This window comes from Muscardinus avellanarius, assembly GCF_963383645.1.
Source record: "Muscardinus avellanarius genome assembly, chromosome: 13".
Lineage (NCBI taxonomy): Eukaryota > Metazoa > Chordata > Mammalia > Rodentia > Gliridae > Muscardinus > Muscardinus avellanarius.
In genome coordinates, this window is record NC_137799.1 from 38,179,115 (window position 1) to 38,200,659 (window position 21,545).

At 50.8% G+C, this 21,545-nt stretch overlaps 1 protein-coding gene across 1 annotated transcript in view; it reads left to right on the forward strand.

The window, feature by feature from the left end:
* FBXO10 (F-box protein 10) overlaps window positions 1–21,545 on the forward strand; it is a gene marked incomplete at its 3' end in the record, with an annotated part of 49,693 nt that extends 28,148 nt beyond the window's left edge. The window contains exons 3-11 of the mRNA XM_080708807.1: window positions 2,982–3,815; window positions 6,920–7,069; window positions 9,849–9,985; window positions 12,406–12,476; window positions 13,898–14,050; window positions 15,196–15,465; window positions 17,501–17,814; window positions 19,089–19,270; window positions 21,371–21,545. Of these exons, the coding sequence (XP_080564933.1) occupies window positions 2,982–3,815; window positions 6,920–7,069; window positions 9,849–9,985; window positions 12,406–12,476; window positions 13,898–14,050; window positions 15,196–15,465; window positions 17,501–17,814; window positions 19,089–19,270; window positions 21,371–21,545 (2,286 nt within the window). The remainder of the gene's footprint in view (window positions 1–2,981; window positions 3,816–6,919; window positions 7,070–9,848; window positions 9,986–12,405; window positions 12,477–13,897; window positions 14,051–15,195; window positions 15,466–17,500; window positions 17,815–19,088; window positions 19,271–21,370) is intronic.

Below are 21,545 nucleotides of genomic sequence, written 5' to 3' on the forward strand. Positions count from 1 at the left end.
CTAATAATCTAGGTGGCTTTCTATCTGTGACCTCATTTGATCCCCATAACAAACATTTATAGACAGAGAGTAGATACAGTGTCTCCATCCTGAAGATGAGGGCACCAAAAGTAGGAGATGCTGAGTACCTCTCTCAGGTGAGTAATTAGTGAGGACAGATCACAAATCCAGGCCTTCTGATCTAAATGCCTTGAAAGTTGCCAGGCGTGGTGGCGCACGCTTGTAATCCCCCCCCCCCCCCGCTTGGGAGGTGGAGACAGGAGGATCGCGCAGGTTCGAAGCCAGCAGCGCTGGCTTAAGAGACCCTGTTTCCAAATAAAAAGCATAAAAAATAGGCTTGGGAGTGTAGCCCAGAGGTAGAAAGGCTTCCAGGAACCCCAGTACCACTAAAAAAAAAAAAACTGCCTTGAAAGTTATATCATGCTGGATTTCTTGGGAGCTTCAAATCCTGTGTTTTAGTTCTAGATGTTTCAGAAGGCCTTATGAGCTTCCCTTGTGCTGGTTTACAGACCCAGAAGGAGAGTTCCCTTCTAGAAACAATGTTTCGGAACTTTTCTGTTTCATAACACATCTATATTCTTAGAGTAATATGTGAATTTCAGCCTCTCCTTCCCTCTCAGGAGTGTAGTCATAGGTCCTTGAGGGAAGGAGCCCGGCCTTGGTCTACTTTGGAGATCATCATCTGGCTTAGAGCCTGGCATGTATTTGTGCTAAGTCTATGATTGTTCTTCTAACTAAAAAGGCCCAGTGGCTTGGAAAGACCTTGTCTGAAAAAATGCAAAGGCCAGGATGGCTTTCCAGCAGTTTCCAGTGACTTCTGAGAAGACTCTGGTGGTGGTTCTGCATCTCCAGAGTGCTGGCCTTTGTCCTGAGAGAGGACCAAGGAAGACAAAATGGAATTAAACCACAGCAAGAAAAAAGTAGGCTAGCTCTATAAGGAAGACCTTAGATTATGGGGACTTAGGGTCCGGGACAAACTCTCAGAGAAGGTCACTGCTTAGAGAATTTTAACAATTGTTCAAGGGGGTGGATGTGTCTGGATTATTAAATGGAATCTTGAGAACCTCCCTCATGTTACAGTTCTGATAGAATTTGTCCATGATCCAGAAACAGTTCTATTTCAGGAATATAGAACAACTGGGTCTTCCCAAGCCTCTCGGTCAGGCCCAGAGCTGAGCAGGCCAGATGACTATGCACAGATGGAAACTCACCCAGATTATAAAAATGGGCTTTGGATCCTAGCCCCGTCTCTTACTAAATCCTCGCCCCAGACTCCTGAGGCCTCTCTGTTCCTTGTGTCCCTAGACCTATACAATAATAGCTAACTTTTAGTGAGTGCCAGCATTGTGCCTGATACCTCCCTTTGTGCTTTATTAACTAGTAAGGCAGACAAGGAAACTGAGGCTTAAAGAGATGGAGTCACTTGTCCCGGGTAACACAATTGAAAGGGGCGGTGCTGAGAGCTGTCCCTGGGGGTCAGCCGCTAGAGCCTGTGCTCTTGACCACTGTTCAGAACTTCACTGTCTCAGCAGCACACTTCTACCCTCTCTTTGGAGATGCCCCCACAATCACAAACCAGTTGCTGCACAGACTGGATTCTTCCCCAGCACCTGTTTTCTGCCCCTCCACCCCCGCCCTCCTGCCTGTCTCAGCCCAGGCAGCACTCAGCACCTCCTGGCCTGCCCTCCTGTGCCAGTGGTCAGGGTTGTGACCATATCCTGAGCTCAGATGCCCTGCTCCGTGGGGCCAGGAGAGCACTTTGAAAGGGTGAGACCTGGAAATGTGATTTGACACATTCTTCAAAGGGTAGCTACCATCCAGGTATGGTAACACGCCTGTAATCCCAGTACTTGGGAGGCTGAGGCAGAAGGATCGCAGGTTTGAGTCCAGCTTCCGAAACTTAGGCCCTGTTTCAAAAATTTTTAAAAGATAGCCGGGCGTGGTGGCACACACTTGTGATCCCCGCACTTTGGAGGCAGAGAAAGGAGGATCGCGCAGGTTTGAAGCCAACCTTGCTGGCTTAAGAGACCCTGTTTCCAAATAAAAAATATAAAATAGGTCTGGGAGTGTAGCCCGGAGGTAGAAGGGTTTCATCCCCAGTACCACCAAAAATTACAAAAAAAATTTAAATATAATAATAATAGGCTGGTGTGGGAGGCTGAAATGGGAGAATCACAGGTTCAAAGCCAGCCTTGGCAACATAGTGAGGTTTTCAGCAACCTAGTGAGACCCTGTTTCCAAATAAAGAAATAAAATTGGGCTGGGGGTGTAGCTTGGAGGTAGAATGCCTTCTGGGTTCAATCTCTAGTACCAAAATTAAAATAATTATAAGACAATAAAAATAGGGCTGGGGTACATGTGTAGCTTGGAGATAAACACCCCTGGGTTTAATCCCCAGCACCTCTCCCCACCCCCAAAAATCCCTCCTTTTGGAGGCTTGGTAAAGTTGGGCTCCAATCCCAGCTAATTTCTATGCTCGTAAAAGTTCAAAGCTCTCCTGACCAGTTTGGATTCCCCTGAAGTGACGCTCTCCTTCTTCGCCTCCTCTATTAACGTGTGTGAGCTCCATTTCGCCCAGCACTCCTCTGGTGACGCTTCTCCTTTCCTTCTCCATTCCCACCAGGGAGGGAAGGGAGGACTCACCAAGCACTGCATGAGTATTGGGAGAATTTACTAATGTCCTGAGAATATATTAATGTCACTAATGCAACGAGCCTAGGAAGGCTCATGCTGCCGAGTGCACACTCTTGCCATCCTTCCTATGAAATTAAGAAGATGGAAGAACAGTCAGCTCTTGTTTTCCTCCTGCTCCAATGCAGAGCAGCTCCCTCTGCAGCTCCCTAGTTCTTCTGGGCCCCGGGTGGGGAAGGGAAGAAGAAATGTCCTTTTCTTGCTTGGCTCTTCTGAAAGAGCCGCTGGAGAGCCAAGCAGCAGGACAAAGCCCAGCCCTCTCACCGCTGGTTTCTCCTTTTCATTCCCAGACCACATCGGGTCACGTCCAGTTTGACAACTGCAACTTTGAGAACGGGCACCTCCAGGTTCATGGCCCAGGCACCTGCCAAGTGAAGTTTTGTACCTTCAAAAACACCCACGTCTTCCTGCACAACGTGCCCCTGTGCGTCCTAGAAAACTGTGAATTTGTGGGGAGCGAAAACAATTCTGTGACTGTCGAGGGTCACCCCTCAGCAGATAAGAACTGGGCCTACAAGTATCTGCTGGGACTTGTCAAGTCCTCTCCAAGCTTGCTCCCCACAGAGGACTCTGACTTTTTAAAGTCCCTGGACCTAGAGAGCCGGGACCAAGCCTGGAGCCCCAGGACCTGTGACATTGTCATCGAGGGCAGCCAGAGCCCTACCAGCCCGGCCTCCAGCTCCCCAAAGCCAGGCTCCAAGGCTGGCTCCCAGGAGGCAGAGGTGGGCAGCGATGGGGAAAAGGTGGCCCAGACCCCGGACAGCAGCGATGGAGGCCTGAGTCCCAGCGGGGATGACGAGGACGAGGACCAGCTCACGTACAGACTGTCCTACCAAGTGCAAGGCCCACGCCCTGTGCTGGGGGGCTCCTTTCTGGGCCCCCCGCTGCCGGGAGCATCCATTCAGCTGCCCAGCTGCCTGGTGCTGAACTCGCTGCAGCAGGAGCTGCAGAAGGACAAGGAGGCCATGGCGCTGGCCAGCTCCGTGCAGGGCTGCCTCATCCGCAAGTGCCTCTTCCGGGACGGGAAGGGAGGCGTCTTTGTCTGCTCCTACGGCCGAGCCAAGATGGAAGGAAACGTCTTCCGGAACCTGACTTACGCGGTGCGGTGTATACACAACAGCAAGGTGCTGTCCTGAGGGGCGGCTGTGTGGACATGAGGACTTACGGGAACCTGGAACATGACTGTTGGTTGTTCTAGGGCTCCTGTGGCTATGTGTGGGAAGGGCGTGATGGGCTAGCTTGGCTTTAAAAAATGATCTTTTCAATGTTTATTAACACACACTTGACTTCATGTCCATTAGCTGACTTGGACAAGGCAGAAAATTTTTTTTTTTTTTTGTGGTGCTGGGGATGAAATCCAGGGGTCTTCTATCTCCAGGCTACACTCCCAGACCTCTTTTTTTATATTTTATTTGGAAACAGGGTCTCACTATGTTGCTGAGAGCCTTTCAAACCTGTGCAATCCTCCTGTCTCACCCTCCCAAGTGCTGGGATTACAAGTGTTCGCCACCACGCCCGGCTTAGAAACTATTCTTCTAATTTCACAAAAAAGGAGACCACCCGGGCCCAGAGAGGGGCGGTGTCTCACTCAGGGCCAAACCTTCTCCTCCATTCATTACATCATCCTGTTTTTCACACATGCCCATCCAAGTTCAAGTAGAAGAAACAAGGTCTTTCTAGCATGAATAAGAGAAAATTCAGGGAGACATGATCTCTGCCTTTAAACCTGAGTAGGACCGGGCGTGGTGGCACATGCCTGTAATCCCCGTGCTTGGGAGGCTGAGACAGGAGGATCGCACAGGTTCGAAGCCAGCCTCAGCTACTTAGTGAGGCTCGCAGCAACTTAGTGAGACCCTGTTTCCAAATAAAATATAAAATAGGTCCGGGAGTATCGCCCGGAGGTAGAAAGCCCCTGGGTTCCATCCCTAGTACCACCAAATAAATAAATAAATAAATAAATAAACCTGAGTAGGTTAGTGGAGAAGGCTTCCCAGAGGAGATGGCCATGCTAAATAGGATGAGTCGAGGTTCCGGGGCTGGTGGGGTATGTGGTGAATTGGGGGTGAGGGTGCACAGAGCAGGATGCTTGAGCAGCAGGAACCTTCTGTGCTGGGACTAGTGTGAGGTCGGCTTCTCCTGTGCCACAGGGGCAAGTTAAAAGGTGACACCGAGGAGGCTAGCAGGAGCTGCCTTGCAAAGAAAGCCCCACTGAGCCGCTGGGGCCTTATGCTAGGAGAACACCACCAGCCATCGAAGCCCTCAGCACCGTGCGTGTGCAGGCACCATGGGTGTCAGGGCAGCCTGCACATCCCATACGTGGTTGGTGGCATCAAAGGCTTCTGGAGGGAAAGAGGCCTTGCAGAAGAACGCGCGGCACAGCACCAGGGTTTGAGTCTCACCTCTCTGTTTTGATTGCACACATTACCTTCTCTTCTGTATGATGGAAGCAAGCGTCCCACCTTGCTTCTCTCACCAGGCTTTGAGAACACAGTGCTGTTGTGTTGGCAGAAATACTCAGCAAGCCAAAGGGCACTGCACACATGTCAAACACGGGTATTGCAGAATGGTACAATTTATAATGTACTTTGTTAACATACATTTGCTTAAAACAAAGCTGGGCGTGGTGGCACATGCTTGTAATCCCAGCATTTGGGAGGCTGAGACAGGAGGATCACAGCTCATGGACAGCCTCGGCTACTTAGTGAGGCCCTTTGCAACTCAGTGAGACCCTGTTTGAAAATAAAGAATAAAAACTAGTCCGGGGGTGTAGCTCGAAGGTAGAATACTCCTGGGTTTCATCTCCAGTACTGAGATTATATATATATAATACTATATATAAAATATGCTATATATAAAATATGCTATATATATATATATGCACACACTTTTTATTTATTTATTTTTATTTTTTTGGTGGTACTGGGGGTGGAACCCAGAGGCTTTCTACCTCCGGGCTATCCTCCCAGACCTATTTTCTATTTTATTTGGAAACAGAGTCTCACTAAGTTGCTGAGAGCCTCACTAAGTAGCTGAGGCTGGCTCCAAACCTGTGCGATCCTCCTGTCTCAGCCTCCCAAGCGCAGGGATTACAAGTGTGCGCCACCATGCCCAGCATACACACACTTTTTAAAGCTAAGAAGAAAAGGCAATTGGAAACACATCCCCTTAATAAGTTTGGTACCTTGTTTAAAGTAGGCTTCCTTACACCGATATCTCTATTTATCACTTAAGCTTGGTCTTCCCATGCCACACAGATTGGTTCAGATTAGGCAAGAATAGGCCTTTTTCTTAAAACTATTTATTTATTTATTTATTTATTGCCGTACTGGGGATGTACCCAGGGGCATTCTACCTCTGAGCTACACTCCCGGTCCTATTTATTTTTCTTTTTTAGTTTATTTATTTATTTATGGTACTGAGGATGGAACCCAGGAGCTTTTCTACCTCTGGGCTATATTCCCACCTATTTTATACTTTATTTTTGAAACAGGGTCTCACTAAGTTGCTGAGAGCCTCACTAAGTAGCTGAGTCTGGCTTTGAACCTGTGCCATCCTCCTGACTCATGCGCCACCATGCCAGGCAGTCTTTTTATTTTTTGAAACAGGGTCTCACTGAGTTGCAAAGGGCCTCACTAAGTAGCTGAGGCTGTCCGCGAACCGCAGTCCTCCCAAATGCTGGAATTACAAGCATGTGCCACCACACCTGGCGTAATTTATTTTTTATTATGAATTAGCCTTTGTTTCATAGAGTGGAAGGGAAGGTGGGGGAGAAGAACCCTGGCGCCTTATCTGGCGCTCGCTCAGGCCGGTGAAATTTTACAGAGGTGCAAGTAGAAATAGTAGCTCTGGAACTTGATTCCACTAAATGCATTTGTGCCCTTGGACTCCTGGGAAATCCTCGCACAACCCCAGTGCGTGGAGTCTGAAGCCATTGAGCTCCGTCTTCTGTAAGCCTCCTTCCCAGCCCATCGCCAGCTGAGTGGCTTGAGCCCAGGGCCAGGCTTCGATCTGGGTTCTAGTAAAGCCACAACGTGAAGTTGTTTGGCAAAGAGCCCCTGGGGCACTGCCAGGCTGGGCATGGAGACATGGTGTCCTCGGGGGCACACACTCCTCTTACCTATGGTGAACCGCAGGGACCCAGTGGGGAGAAAACGACCAGGTATTCCCCTGCTGGTTATAACAGAATCTCAGTGAGAGAAAGATCAATGGCTTCCTCTCTCCTGCTTAGATCGTCATGCTCAGGAACGACATTCACCGCTGCCGCGCATCGGGGATCTTTCTTCGCTTGGAGGGCGGAGGTTTGATCGCAGGCAACAACATCTACCACAATGCAGAGGCTGGTGTAGACATCCGGAAAAAGTCCAACCCGCTCATTCTGGTACTTTTCTCTGTCTTCCTCCCCTGTTCAAGGTAGCTCACACGGTTTTCAGAAACCTTTTCTCGCGGTCTTTATATAGATGTGACCATCTCGAGTTTATATGTTTTCCATTTGCAAGTGGGTCCTGCTCTTCTGTTTCCTTGTAACTCTGACTTGTTTTGCTGCTGAGGGCCTGAGGCATTGTCCACTTTAGCAGGTGAAGAGAGAAAGGAATGGCACGTTGCAATATTGGCTTTGCAAAGGGGGTGGGGATGGAGATACTGTTCACAACCAGGGATGTGATTCTTTCTTTATCCATGTATTAGTAATGACTTGGGACAAATCACTTCCTGCAATCTCCTCATCAATAAAGAAGAGGATTCGATGGACAGGGAAATTTTTCAGGGATCTCCCACAGCCCTGATATGTTGTGGTTGACTTTGAGTTTGATAAAAATAAAGACATGATGTCTGCCCTAAAAGACATGTGGAGCTCATCAATAAAGGCCCACCTAGTTAGTTCCTAGTTAGTTCATTGTTTTCTACAGAGAGGACATGAAAGATATTTGGTTCTGAAGATGATTCGTTGTATGGGTATTATGAGTGCATATTAAGTCTTATTTTTACATCATGTGGAAACCACCTAAAATCTTAGAATATGTGACCAGTGATATGAGATACCAGCCCCTTTTCAGTCTGATTTTTCCTGAGACACAGAATTCTAGAAAGTATGGGCTAGTAAAAATAATAACTACCCTTAGGTATAAAGCTTATCATATGCCAGATGCTTTTCAGAGCACTCTGTAGATACCTACTTAATTATCCTATAATCCTTATACAACCCTGTGATGTAAAATTCTTATTATCCCTTTATTGTTAGTTTGAGTTTGTTTGTTTGTTTGTATGTTTGGGGGGGAGTACTGGGATGGAACCGGGGCATTCTACCTCCACGCTACACTCCCAGCCTTGCTTGTTTATTCTTTATTTTGAAACAGGGTCTAAGTTGTGGAGGGCCTCGCTAAGTAGCTGAGGCTAGCTGTGCACCTGTGATCCTCCTGTCTCAGCTTCCCAAGTACTCTGATTACAAGAGTGCACCACCATGCCCGACTATCCCCCCTTGGTAAGGGAAGACATTGGGCATACAGAGGCAAAGGATCTTGCTTCTGAGAGCCAGTGACAGCTGGGATTGGAATCCAAGCCATCGGACTCAGGGTTGATGGTCTTAGCCCATTATATGTAGGGTGTCTGTGAGGACGCAGAGAGAGGAAAATTCCTAACTATATTTAAAAAGACACACTAGCCAGTGTGCGCTGCCTGCTGCACTCCTCCCTGCACTCCCGCTGTGCAGCGGGTGGCTGAATACTGCCTCGGCTTAGGACATCACTGCCACTGTTGCTAGAGAGATGAGGGCGGTCTGCCTTCCCACAGGCAGAGGGCCTGAGGCGTTGTCCACTTTAGCAGGTGAAGGGAGAAAGGAATGGCATGTTGCAATATTGGCTTTGTGAAGGGGGTGGGGACAGAGACACTGTTCTCTACACCTCTCTCTCAGCTTTTCAGCCTTCTAAGGGACTTCTCCCAGGCAGGGGCTGCCCCACTGCATCTGCCAAACCCTTCAGAAATCAGGAAATGAAGCTGGGGTGTGGCTTGGGGTAGACCTCTTGCCTAGCATGCACAAGACCCTGGGTTTCATCCCCAGCACTATTGAGAAAAAGAGGGAAAAAAGGAGAAATAGAAGAAAAGAAAGATCAGGAAAGTATGTAAGAGTAAAGAGCTTGCAGTGTGAAATGCTTTAAAGCAAACTTGATCTTTATCTCCATGAAATAGCTTTAGAAGAGATAGAGCTAACTTCCTGGGACTAGATTTCAGTTATACATCGACAATTTGAGCGAGACAATTTTATTATAATTTATTGTAATCTGAAATTATTAAGCTGGGTGTGGTGGCTCACACTTGTAATCTCAGTACTTGGGAGGCTGAGACAGGATTACAGGTTCTGGGCCAGCCTCGGCAAATAGTGAGACTCTCATTAACCTAGTGAGACCCAGTTTCAAAATAAAATTGGACTGAGGGGGTAGTTCAGAGGTAGAATGCCCCTGGGTTCAATCCTCAGTGCTACACACACACACACACACACACACACACACACACACACACCAAAAAAATTTATTTAGTCATGGTGCAAAAGCAACTAGCTGGACTGCATGACAGCAAAACTCGATTTTTCAAATCTGGTGCCATCACAAATGAACATATTATCTCGGGCCTGTTTTTCCCATTTGTACAAGGAAGTATCCTAAATGAATATCCGCAAGTGTCCTGTAGCTCACACACCTCCCGTGCACCTTCCACGGGCCCTCCCCCAAATGAGCCCTGAGGACCAGAAGCCCTATGGCTCCTCTGTCTAGATGTGGCCCCGTGGAACTGCTCTGGGCCAACATCCTGTTGTCCTGGGGCACTGCCCTTCCCTGAGCTATGGAGACATGGGCTCCCTGGCCCTAGGAGGTGTGGCCTGGCCAGATGATTGTGGGGAGGGGCCCTGGAGAAGCTCAGAAGCTTGGTAGCCAGTCTTGCAGGTGGAGCACAAGGGTCCTCAGCAGTAAATGCCAGGTAACTACATCCCCCACCAGGGGCTGCAGGAGGACGCCTGTCTTCACACTGTCCCTGCTGTTTCCTCCGTCTTTTTGTAACATGCTAGGGCTCCAGCAGGGACCTCCCGTGCCCTGGGCCAGCTGCAGCGGCCGCGCTCCGCCCTCTGCTTCATGTCTGACCTGTCTTGCGTGGTGTCTCATTTTCACTTGCAGTGTAACCAGATCCACCATGGCCTTCGCTCTGGCATCGTTGTCCTTGGCAACGGGAAAGGCGTCATCAGGAACAACCAAATCTTTTCCAATAAGGAGGCTGGCATTTATATCCTGTACCACGGAAATCCAATCGTGAGGTACGCACCACTGTGCCCGGGTTGTCAGGCGGGTCCACGGTCCTGTTTGCCCTCCCTCATCTCTTTGCCTACTCCCTGCCTTCCTGCCATTGGAAAACATTTTTTCTTACTACAATAACTGTGCAGATCCAAGCAGAGAGGAGACTTCCCTCATACTCCCACCCCATAGCAGTGCTGCTCCTGCTCTGGTTCCCTTCCCGTTGGGGGTGCAGGTCTCAGCAGACATTACTGAGCGTGCCGACAAGGGGTAACCCAGGCTAATGGGGGCAGAGCCCTTTCCCCAGGAGCTCGCTCTAGTCTGGAGGCCACTGTCCACAGAAATACCGTAAGACAGAGACAGCATCGTCGTTCCCACGCATGTGCCAATTCCGGCCAGTCAGCAGTGGTCACATGGCAGGCTGTGTTAAGATGCCGGGGCCTAGCCAGGCGTGGTGGTGCATGCTTGTAATCCCAGTCCTTGAGAGGCTGAGACAGGAGGATCACAGGTTCAAGGCCAGCCTCAGCTACTTAATGAGGCCCTTTTACCTCCGGGCTACACTCCCAGGCCTATTTTATACTTTTTTATTTTTGGAAACAGGGTCTCTTAAGCCAGCGGGGCTGACTTCGAACCTGCGCCATCCTCCTGTCTCCGCCTCCCAAGCGCGGGGATTACAAGCGTGCGTCACCACGCCCGGCCCCTTAAAGGCTTTTGAGCAGAAGATTCACACAGTTACGACTGCACTGTACGAAAAGGGATTAGTGTGCAGCAAATATATTCAGATACCCCTGCATTATTCTAGAAGTATTATTTTTTTTTGGTGGTACTGGGGTTCCTGACCCTTCTACCTCCGGGCTACACTCCCAGACCTATTTTTATACTTTTTTATTTGGAAGCAGGGTCTCTTAAGCCAGCGCAGCTGGCTTCAAACCTGCGCGATCCTCCTGTCTCCGCCTCCCAAGCACAGGGATTACAAGCCTGCGCCACCATGCCCGGCTATAAGTATTTTTCTAGGTTGTTGCGTGGCTCTTATATTTGTCACTTTGGAAAGTTTCAGAATGTCCCATTATTTTGATAATTCATATTTTTTGTCCAGTCATATTACTATTAGGCAAATATTTTGTCACTGTTAAAGACAGCTTGCTAAAGTAACTTGCACTTTGCTGGTGCTGGGGAACCATTAAAGAGCTGTGAGTGAGGCTGGCGTGGTGCACGCTTGTAATCCCAGCATTCGGGAGGCTGAGATAGGAGGACAGCCTCAGCTACTTAGTTCCTTTGCAACTCAGTGAGACCCTGTTTCAAAATAAGAGTAAAATATAGGGCTGGGGGTGTATCTCAGGGGTAGAATGCCCCTGGATTCCATCCCCGGTACTGCAAAAAAGAAAAAAGAAAGAAAGAAAGAAAAGAAAAAAGAAAAAGGAAAGAGTTGTGAGTGAAGATTCTCATAATCAGACAGGCATCCTGGGTTTTCAAGATGAGTCACTTGAGAGAATAGATTGTGCTTTTTTCCTTTATGTTTCTTTGTGATCAGAAGTAGAGGTCTGGGGGGGGACACACAATGAAGTTTGAGACCCTGGAGTGGCCGGGGTGAGGCCAAGCACAGCATGTATTTTTGCCGTTGAGAGCCGCATAACTGTAACCGCTCCCCAGCACGCATAGCAGAGCCCCCAGGAATTCTTCACGCCACCAAGATGTTAACCTGTGACCACGGCACATCTGTTTAAAATGGTGTTTAGGGTCAGGTGTGGTGGTGCACACCTGTAATCCCAGTACTTGGGAGGCTGAGACAGGAGGATCACAGGTTTGAGGACAGCCTCAGCAAGTAATGAGACTTTCATCAACCTAGTGAGAGCCTGTTTCAAAAAAAAAAAAAATACGGCTGAGGGTATAGCTCAGAGGTAGAATGTCCCTGGCTTCCATCCTTAGCACTACAAAATAATAAAAAATAAATAAAGTGTTGCCTATTTATAGATGACAGTAAAGAGAATACACTAAGGACTGAATATCATTGTGCTCATTCCCACAGTCGTTGGGTTAGGGTTTTCTTTGTTGCTATTGTTAGTTTTTGTTTCGTGGTACTGGGGATTTAATTCAGGCGCATTCTACCCCTGAGCTACACCCCATCCCTTTCTATTTTTTATTTTGAAAAAGAGTCTCAGTAAGTTGTGGAGGTTCTCACTGGGTTTCTGAGGCCGGCTGTGAACCTGCGATCCTCCTGCCTCATCCTCCCAAGTACTGGGATTACAGGCGTGCACCACTGGACCTGGCTTGTAGGTTTAGTTTTTGGTCACGTTGTCCCAGTGATAACCAAAAGTTTCTAGGTGTCTGGCTTGAGGACTTCAGAAACTTGAGCCACGGGTAGCCCACCAAGGAAGGCAGTGGCCTTGAAGCATGATGGTCTTGCCTGGTCTCACCTCTTTGTCTTGTTCACCTTCTATTTTAGCGGGAACCACATCTTCAAGGGCCGCGCAGCTGGCATAGCTGTGAACGAGAACGGCAAAGGGCTCATCACAGGTGCGTGCGGGGGGCTCCTAGCCAGCCAAGGCACTGCAGCCAGGCCACTGTCCCCTGGGATCCCCCCCCCCCCAGCTTCAGGACCTCACAGCACTTCTTCCCCCGCCATAGGCCTCCATCTCTGCTGAAACCAGGTGCTTCTTGGGAGGAGGGGCTGGCACAGCAAGGAGAAGTCCATTCTCCGCCAGGCCCGGAGCTGACAGCATCCGCGAGGTGGCCCACGGTGCTCCCAGAAGCACTAATGCCAGACAAACTGTCCTAAGCCCTCCGCGGGCTTTGGCCTGGGCTTCTGCCTGCTCGGGGAACTGTGTCCAGCCAGTGCCTTGTCCTTTACATCTTGGCTCAAGTGTCCCTTCCTCAGGGAAGCCGTCCCAAGCTCCCCATACACAGATACACGCACGGTACCCAGGACGCCGCCTCTCTGGGACACTGTGCAGCTTCTCAGTGCTTTGTGCGGTTGTTTCCCGTGCCCATGGGGAAGGCAGCGCATCCACAGGGCAAGGGTAGAGCCTCCCTCTGCGCCATCCTCCACGCAGAGCACAGCCACGCCTAGCCCTGGCCCAGGGAATACTTAGTGAGTGCCCGCTGTGTGCAGGCCCTGCCCCAGAGCTGGGGATACAGCACTGAATGAAATAGATGCTATCCACTGAGGCTTTAGGAGGGGACGCAAGTGCGTAGGCCAAGGCAGGCATGTGCAGCAGAAACAGGCCTGACCCAGAGCACTAGGCCTACAGGTCACTGGCATGAGGTGACGGAGAGATGGCGTGGGTGTTCAGGACAGGCCTGAGGAAGAGAGATAGCAGCTGGGAACTGAGAGATGGGAAGAAGCCACGGAAGAGAACCTTCCTCACAGGGCCGCTTGTGGGAACAGACATGGCGTGCCCAGCAGAGCCCACTGTGGGACGGGAGCACGGTGAGCGAGGGGCCGTGTGAGACGGAGTAGCGTAGGCCTGACACAGGCTGTCACACAGGCCCGCAGGGGCCACTGCACCCAAGACCCAGCAGGCCGAGAGTCTGTCCTGCCACAGCGCTGGGCAGCAGTGTCCAGGAGCACCTTCCAGCGTGGGACTCTGTAGTCCACTGGGAGAAGGGAGAGGAGAGGAAGGATGCGGTGAGGCTGGGCGCGGGGCGATGGCCGACCCCGGCCGCTACGGCCCTGAGGCCGCCTGTTTTCACTCATTGGTCTGAAGCCCCTGGGAACAGGGGTGTCGGGATATAGATGGGCACAGGACAGACACACACCTTGTCCTCGGAGAGAGCAAGCAAGTCCCTGAGACATCAACAAGCAGGCAAGCTCCGGGTGCAGACTGCAGACAGGGCAGGGCCCGGGCGGTCTGGCCCCTTCTCTTAGCTGTCCGAGTCCTCACCACCAGCACTGGAGATGGCCCTTGTGTTCACCTTCGTTCTGCCTCTCTTCATAGAAAATGTCATCCGTGAGAACCAGTGGGGAGGCGTGGACATCCGCCGCGGAGGGGTCCCCATCCTCAGGAGTAACCTCATCTGCTTCGGCTACTCGGATGGTGTGGTCGTGGGCGATGAAGGCAAAGGACTGATAGAAGGGAACACCATCTACGGTGAGGAGCGCGGAGCCGGGGAGGGCCGGGGACCCACGCGGGAGGCAAGAGCCCAGGTTCCATCTCAGCGGGTGGGCCGAGGACACCAGTGAGCCTCCAAGACCTTGCCGAAAGAACAGGAACTGTCTCGGGCCTCTCAGAACACACGGCCTCTCACATCCTCTTATAAGCCCTCCGAGCCCGGGAGGTCAGCAGAGCAGAGCTTTGTACCCGAGTTAGACAGCAAAGGGCTGCCTGGCATGGTGGCACACACCTGTAATCCCAGAACTTGGGAGGCGGAGACAAGAGGACTGCAGGTTCAAGGACAGCCTCAGGAATTTAGCGAAGCCCTCTGCAACTTTGTGAGACCCTGTTTCCAAATAAATAAAATAAGGCTGAGGGTCTAGCTCAGAGATAGAATGTCCCTGAGTTCCACCCCCCAGTACCATAAATAAATAAGTAAATAAATAAATAAATAAATACCAGCAAAGGGCAGAGTTCCCTCCTATAGAGACAGCCCCTTTAAAGCTCAGGCTCAAGCTGGGCATGGTGGCGCACGCTTGTAATCCCCGCACTTCGGAGACTGAGACAGGAGGATCACACAGGTTTGAAGCCAGCCTCAGCTACTCAGACTCTCAGCAACTTAGTGAGACCCTGTTTCCAAATAAAATATAAAATAGGTCTGGGACTATAGCCTGGAGGTAGAAAAGCACCTGGGTTCCACCCCCAGTACCACCAAAAAAAACCCCCAAATCTATAAAGCTCGGGCACAGTGACATGTGATTCCTCTCATGCCTTCTTTTTCTCTAGAGAACTGCAAATATAATAGGAAAACAGGATAATCACAGAGAGAAGATGATTTTCTCTCTCTCTTCTGGCCTGTGTTTCTAACAGTAAGGATAGGATGTATTCAGGCCTGCCTCTGCTGGGCCCCCTCTGTGCATTATCACACTGAATCCCCACGACTGCCTTCTGAAGGCACAGTTAGAGACCCCACTTTAAAGATGAGGACACTGAGGCTCCTGGAGTGACCTGGTTGCGATGGCCCCTGCCAGAGCCCTGAGGTGTCCTGTCCCAAGCCAGCGCCCGTCTGCCTCGCCCGTGGGGACACTCGGGTGCCGCCTCGCCCGCCGGGTGCCAGTGACACGATCCGTTCACTGTCCCAGCGAACAAGGGCTGCGGCGTGTGGATGATGTCCTCTAGCCTGCCCCACGTCACCAGCAACCACGTGAGCTACAATGGGCTGTACGGAGTGGCGGTGTTTAGCCAGAAGGATGGCGCCGGCGAGTTCCCCGGAGGCCACGGGGCACAGGAGAACTTCAGCGAGGATGGGGATGCCATCCTCTGGGAGACAGAGCTGGAGAAGGAGGACGACCCGCTACGCCGGCCCGTCACCATAGCTCTGGTGGAGTTGAACAGTATTAACCACAATGGAGGTGAGTGGCCCCCCACCCCCGCAGAAGAACCTTCCGTGGCGCCCACCATCCTAAGGGCCCTCCACAGACTGGACACAACCTGGGCTTCCAGACTCATCAGCTACTTATTTCTGCCACTTAACCTGGTACCCAAGCCCTGGACTTGTTCCCTGATGGCAAATCCATTCTCTCCTGCCTCCTGCCCTACCAACCTCACTCCTGCTATTTCTCTTGCCTGAAATTCCCTTTCTCCCATCCACACAGCTCAAATTGACTGGAACTTCCTAACCTGCTATGAACACACCCCTCTATCCTTTGCTTCTTTGAATTCTGCCTTCCTCCCATCCCCAATGACACCTTTTCTGGGACAAGAATCACTTAAGGGGTGCAGATGGAGGAAATGATTCCTGGACCCTTGGAAGCTCTTTCCTCTGGGAGCGGCAGAGATGGGGAGATCAGTAGCCCGGGCCACCTATGGCCAGCAGCCCCAGCACACCTATCTGGGAAATGAGTTCTGTCCCCACCCAGTTCAGAGTTTCCTCCGTGTGAGGACAGGCAAAGCCACATAAATTCACAAACATTCAGTTCTCAACCAAGCCAGGAGGAGCAGCAGGCGGGTGGCACAAGAGATTCAAACTTGCAGGCCTACAGCTGACTCTTCTCATCCGTCCTGGTCAGTCCCTCCACCCCGCCCCTCCCAGGCCGCCCAGCCCTCCTGCTCCCATCGGGTGTGGTGCGCTGCTGCAGGAGGCCCCTGCCCTGGGCCCCGCTGCACGCTTGTTCTCTCAAGTCAGGGCCCTGTCCTGTTGTGTCTAAACCTACACAACCCCACATACCATTTTTTCTATCCAAAATGTCTAAAACCTTTAAGACACATATTTTAGTATATCCCTTATGAATAAAATGTCCCAAAGTAATAGGGAGGCATATTCCAACTCAGTATGGGATGGAAAATAAAAGAGCCATGGTGGTACGTGTCTGTAATCCCAGTACTTGAGAGGCTGAGACAGGAAGATTGCAGGTTTGAGGACAGCCTCAGCAACTTAATGATTCAAAATAAAAATAAAATAAAAAGGGCTGGGGCTGTGGGTGTAGCTCAGAGGTAGAATGTCCCTGGGTTCTATCTTCAGTGCAAAACAAAACAAAACACTTTCCTAAGTGATAGAACTCTCTGTCTCGAGGTGGCAGGGGCAGCCTTGAAGAGGTAGTGAGCTCCCCATCACAAGAGGTGCAGACAAAAGTAGGATGATGTTGTAGGAGGTGCTCAAGCTGGGATGAGAACTGGGGCCAGAGGACTATCAATGGTAAGGAGGAGCTGGGCGTGGTGGCGCACACGTGTAATCCCAGCGCTTGGGAGGCTGAGACAGGAGGATCGCACAGGCTACACAGCCTCAGCAACTTAGGCTCTCAGCAACCTAGTGAGAGCCTGTTTCCAAATAGAGTCTAAAATAGGTCAGAAAGTATAACCCAGAGATAGAAAAGCCCCTGGGTTCCACCTCCAATACCACAAAATAAATAAGTAAATAAATAAAGCTAAGGCAGCTTCACACAGCCTGTTTCTGGCCGACTTTGATGAGGATGTAGTTGAGCTAGAACCATTGTCTCAACATCCCTGGGTTTCCTGGGTTTCCTCCTGCTGTCTGCATCTGTGTGGAAGCTGCAGGCCCAAGGCTGCGTCTCTTCCCTCCCACACACACACACACACTCCTGAGACGCACAGTTCAGGGAAGGCTTTTCTTTTCTTTCTTTCTTTCTTTTTTTTTTTTTTTTTGCGGGTCTGGGGATGGAACTCAGGGGCATTTGACCTCTGAGCTATACCCTCTGTCCTGTTTTTTATTCTTTATTTTGAAACAGGGTCTCACTAAGTTGTGGAGGGCCTCACTAAGTAGCTGAAGCTGTTCGTGATATGTGATCCTCCGGTCTCAGCCTCCCAAATGCTGGGATTACAAGCGTGTGCCACCATGCCCTGCTCAGGGAAAGCTTTTCTGATGGGTGTTGTCAGGGCCCATCCTGGGATCACCCTGTGCTTCCCCTGCTCCTGCCCCTCTGCCTGTAGCCTCGGGACTCTATGTCCAGAGCAGCGAGGCCCTGCACGTCGTCACCAATGTGATCCACGCCAACGGGGACAGAGGCATCACTGTGGCCCAGAGCAGCCAGCTCACCCGTGTGGCCAACAACAGCATTTCCTGCAACCGCCAGAGTGGGGTCAAGGTTGAGGCCCAGTGCAAGGTGGAGCTCCGCGGCAACGGTATCTATGACAACAGAGGCCACGGCATCATCACCAAGGGCGACAGCACCGTGGTCATCGAGAATGACATCATTGGCAACCGGGGCAGCGGGCTACAGCTGCTGCCCAGGTCTGACACCAAAGTGAGTACTGTGCACACGTGTGGCATGCGGTGCAACGCAGGGCCCAGCCCTGGGTCCCGCCCTCTGCTGACAAGCAGAATGTAGGTACTCAGCACCGAAGCCCTCATCCTGCCTGCTGAAACTCAACCCAGGAGGTACAAGTGGGGCCACACGTGGGAAGGGAACCTATGGGCTGAGTGACCAAAAATCCAGCAAGAAGCCAGGAGAGGGTGTCACCTTTGTGCTGTTCAGATCAATGTCTCCCTAACAGGATCATCTTGTACAGGAACGATTATGCAGTAGGTGCTTAATGAGGAATGAAACTTGCCCCAGGGCTTTTGCATGTACTGTTCTCTGTGTACTGCAACTCCCCCAACCCCTTTGCTGCCTCAGTCAGACAGCAAATGCCCACTCCTGCCTCATAGAGCCCTTCCACAGTGCTCTGCATCTGTTCCTTTACCTGTTCATCTCCCACAGGACTGTAAGCTCTGTACCTTTTTTTTTTTTTTTTTTTTTTTGGTGGGACTGGGGTTCCTGGAAACCCTTCTATCTCTGGGCTACACTCCCAGACCTATTTTTATACTTTTTTTATTTGGAAACAGGGTCTCTTAAGCCAGCGCTGCTGGCTTCGAACCCACGCGATCCTCCTGTCTCTGCCTCCCAAGCACGGGGATTACAAGTGTGCGCCACCATGCCCGGCAGCTTGGTACCTTTCATGCAGAGCAATGTGCTGGGTGCTAGGATTTGGGTGTTGGGTGTTGAACAAAGGTGTTGAACAAATACAGTCCCTGCATTGGTAGAATTCTGATCCCAAAGGTTCTTTTCATTTCTGCAGCTTCATGGGCCAGTGACTTAGGCAAGGAGTGAAGAATTCCGTGACTCGGCATCTGAGCACTGCAGGAGCAGGAGAGGGGCACGCCGTTGCCTGGCGGGTGGACAGTGGCCCTGGCTTCTGCACCACCTCCCCTCTCAGCCAGGGCTTTGCACACTGTTCCTTCTTCCTGGAAAACCTCTCCCTCCCCTGCATCAGATCAATTCCCACAGCTTCCTCCTCACTACTTCCAGGAAGCCTTCCCTGGCTCCCCCAGGCAGGGTGAAGGGCTGTCTGATCTCCTGTGGCTCTGTGATGACCTACCTAACATATTCGTAGCCCTCAGCTCTGTTGTTATTTTGCAGTCCTGAGGATTGAGCCCAGGGCCGTGCTCATTCTAGGCAGGCGCGCCACCACTGAGCTACACCCTCAGACCTGAGACAGCTTCTCCCTGAAGTGTGACAGGCCTGGCTTCTTCCCCCAGGTCATAAAGAACCGGATCCACTCATTCCGGGCCTATGGCATCGCAGTGCGGGGCCGTGCCAGGGCCCTGGTACAGGAGAACATCATCTTCCAGGGCAAGACCAACAAGACCATCTTCCAGCAGATCTCCAACAACCGGGAGTGCGTCATGCAAAACAACAAGTTCCTGGTCTTCAAGAAAAAGTAAGTGGCCAGGGCTGTCCAGCCCGGTCTTCTGGAACCACAGGGAGGTCACTGCAGCTGCTGCCCACGCCCTGCCGGCCTGCCTGCCAGCAGGAAAGGCCTGTGCTTGGCCTTTGTGTCAGGCCTGGGCCCTAGACACACCTGGGAGACAAAGGCTTCTTTTTTTCTTTCTGCACTTGGAATTGAACCCAGAGGCATTCTACCTCCAAACTACATCCCCAGCCCGATTTTTTATTCTTTATTTTGAAACAGGGGCTCACAACTTATGTGGAGGGCCTCACTAAGTAGCTGAGGCTGGCCACGAAACTGTGATTCTCCTGTCTCAGCCTCCCAAATACTGGCATTACAAGCGTGCGCCACCACAACTGGCCAAAGGCTTCTTAAAAGTCAGAGATAATGTGGTTTTGCCAGGTGTGGTGGTACACGCTTGTAATCCCCGTACTTAGGAGGTGGAGACAGGAGGATCTCGAAGGTTCAAAGCCAGCTGCGCTGGCTTAAGAGACCCCATTTCCAAATATAAAAATAAAAGTATAAAATAGGTCTGGGAGTATAGCCCAGAGGTAGAAGGGCTTCCACCCCAGTACCACCAAAAAAAAAAAAAAAGAAAAGAAAAAAAAAAGAGATAATGTGGTTTAAAATCTCATCTTTGCTAGTTACTGGCTGTGTGACCTTGGGCAAGCTACTCACATTTCTGAGCCTTAGTAAAACCTAGTTAATATCTGTTTTGTGGCACAGAAAACCGATATTAACTAGATTTTAGTTAAATTAGCCTATTTAATTTAGGTTAAAATAAGGTCTTGTGATCTAGTAGTGAATATCTGAGGGATTACAAAAATGTTAGTTGCTGTGGCTGCTGTCCTTGCTTTAATGCCTCTGCCTTGGGGCATCACTACCGCCTCCCACTGTCTTCCCCAAACCTTTGCCTCCTCCTGCCCAACACCGAGTTCAGCCAGTTGCCAGAGCTCACGATTCTGCTTCTGAAGTTTTCTTGTATCGGGCACCGCCTCTTCCCCAGCCACCACCACCTAACTCAGGTCTCAGCACTCAACCTGACCTGTGGTCTTGTCACCAGCACAGCTGTCCCATTTGTTTATGGATGGACTCTGTTTTGAGTGCTCTACAATTCTGTTGTCAAAATAATAGTCAAAATAACATGCCTATAATCCTAGTGAGTTAGGAGGCAAAAGATCACAAGTTCAAGGCCAGCCTAGTCATCTTAGTGAGACCCTACCTCTAAATACAAAACAAACCCCAACCCAAAAGCATGCAAGATGAAGCTCAGTGGTAGAGCACTTGCCTTGCCCCCCTGGGTTCTATACCCAGTAAGACAAAAAAATAAATAAAAATAGTTTTTACTGGCGTTACTGGTATCTCTCCTGCACTGCCTCCTGCCTGGTCTCCCTTGGGCCCGTCCCTCGTCCCTCTGTACAGTGAATTCACCAGGCTAACATTTCTCTGACCATGTCACATCCATAGTCAAAAACCAATGGTTCACCGGGCGTGGTGGCATATGCTTGTAATCCCAGCGCCTGGGAGGCTGAGACAGGAGGATTGCACAGGTTCAAAGCCAGCCTCAGCTTCTTAGTGAGGCTCTCAGCAACCTAGTGAGACCCTGTTTCCAAATAAAATATAAAATAGGTCTGGGAGTGTAGCCCAGAGGTAGAAAGCCCCTGGGTTCCACCCCCAGTACCACCAAAACAACAACAACAAAAAAACCAGAAACCCATGGTTCCCTGTCGTTTTCAGTAATGATCCCCACACTTTTTGTATTGCATTGTCAGTAAAAATAGTTTTGAGGAAACCCCCTTAAATAGGTGTATTTGCTGACTCACAACTTCCATGCATATCCAGATTATTTAAACATGGGGAAACTGAGATCCAGAGGTGCCCAAGGTGCCCAAGATCCCCTGCCCCTGGAGGCAGAGCTGGACAGAGTGCAGGACTTCTGTCCCTCACTCGTCCCCCCCCCACCCCCGAGCGTTCACTCACTTGAGAGATAAAACCTGCCACTGATTCCAACCGGGGATCCGAGACCTGCAGCCAGAGCGACTCAGAGCCAGTGCTGTGGACCTCCCCCTCATGGCTCCTCTGTACCTCCAGGTCTGATACGTGGCGCCTGGTGAACCCACCAGCACGACCTCACCTGGAAAACACCTTCAGGGGCCCCTCTGCAGCCCACAGTGGGCAGAAGGTGGCAGCCATGGCGACCAGAATCACAGCCCGCGTGGAAGGTGGCTACCACAGCAACCGCAGCATCTTCTGCACCATCCTGTGA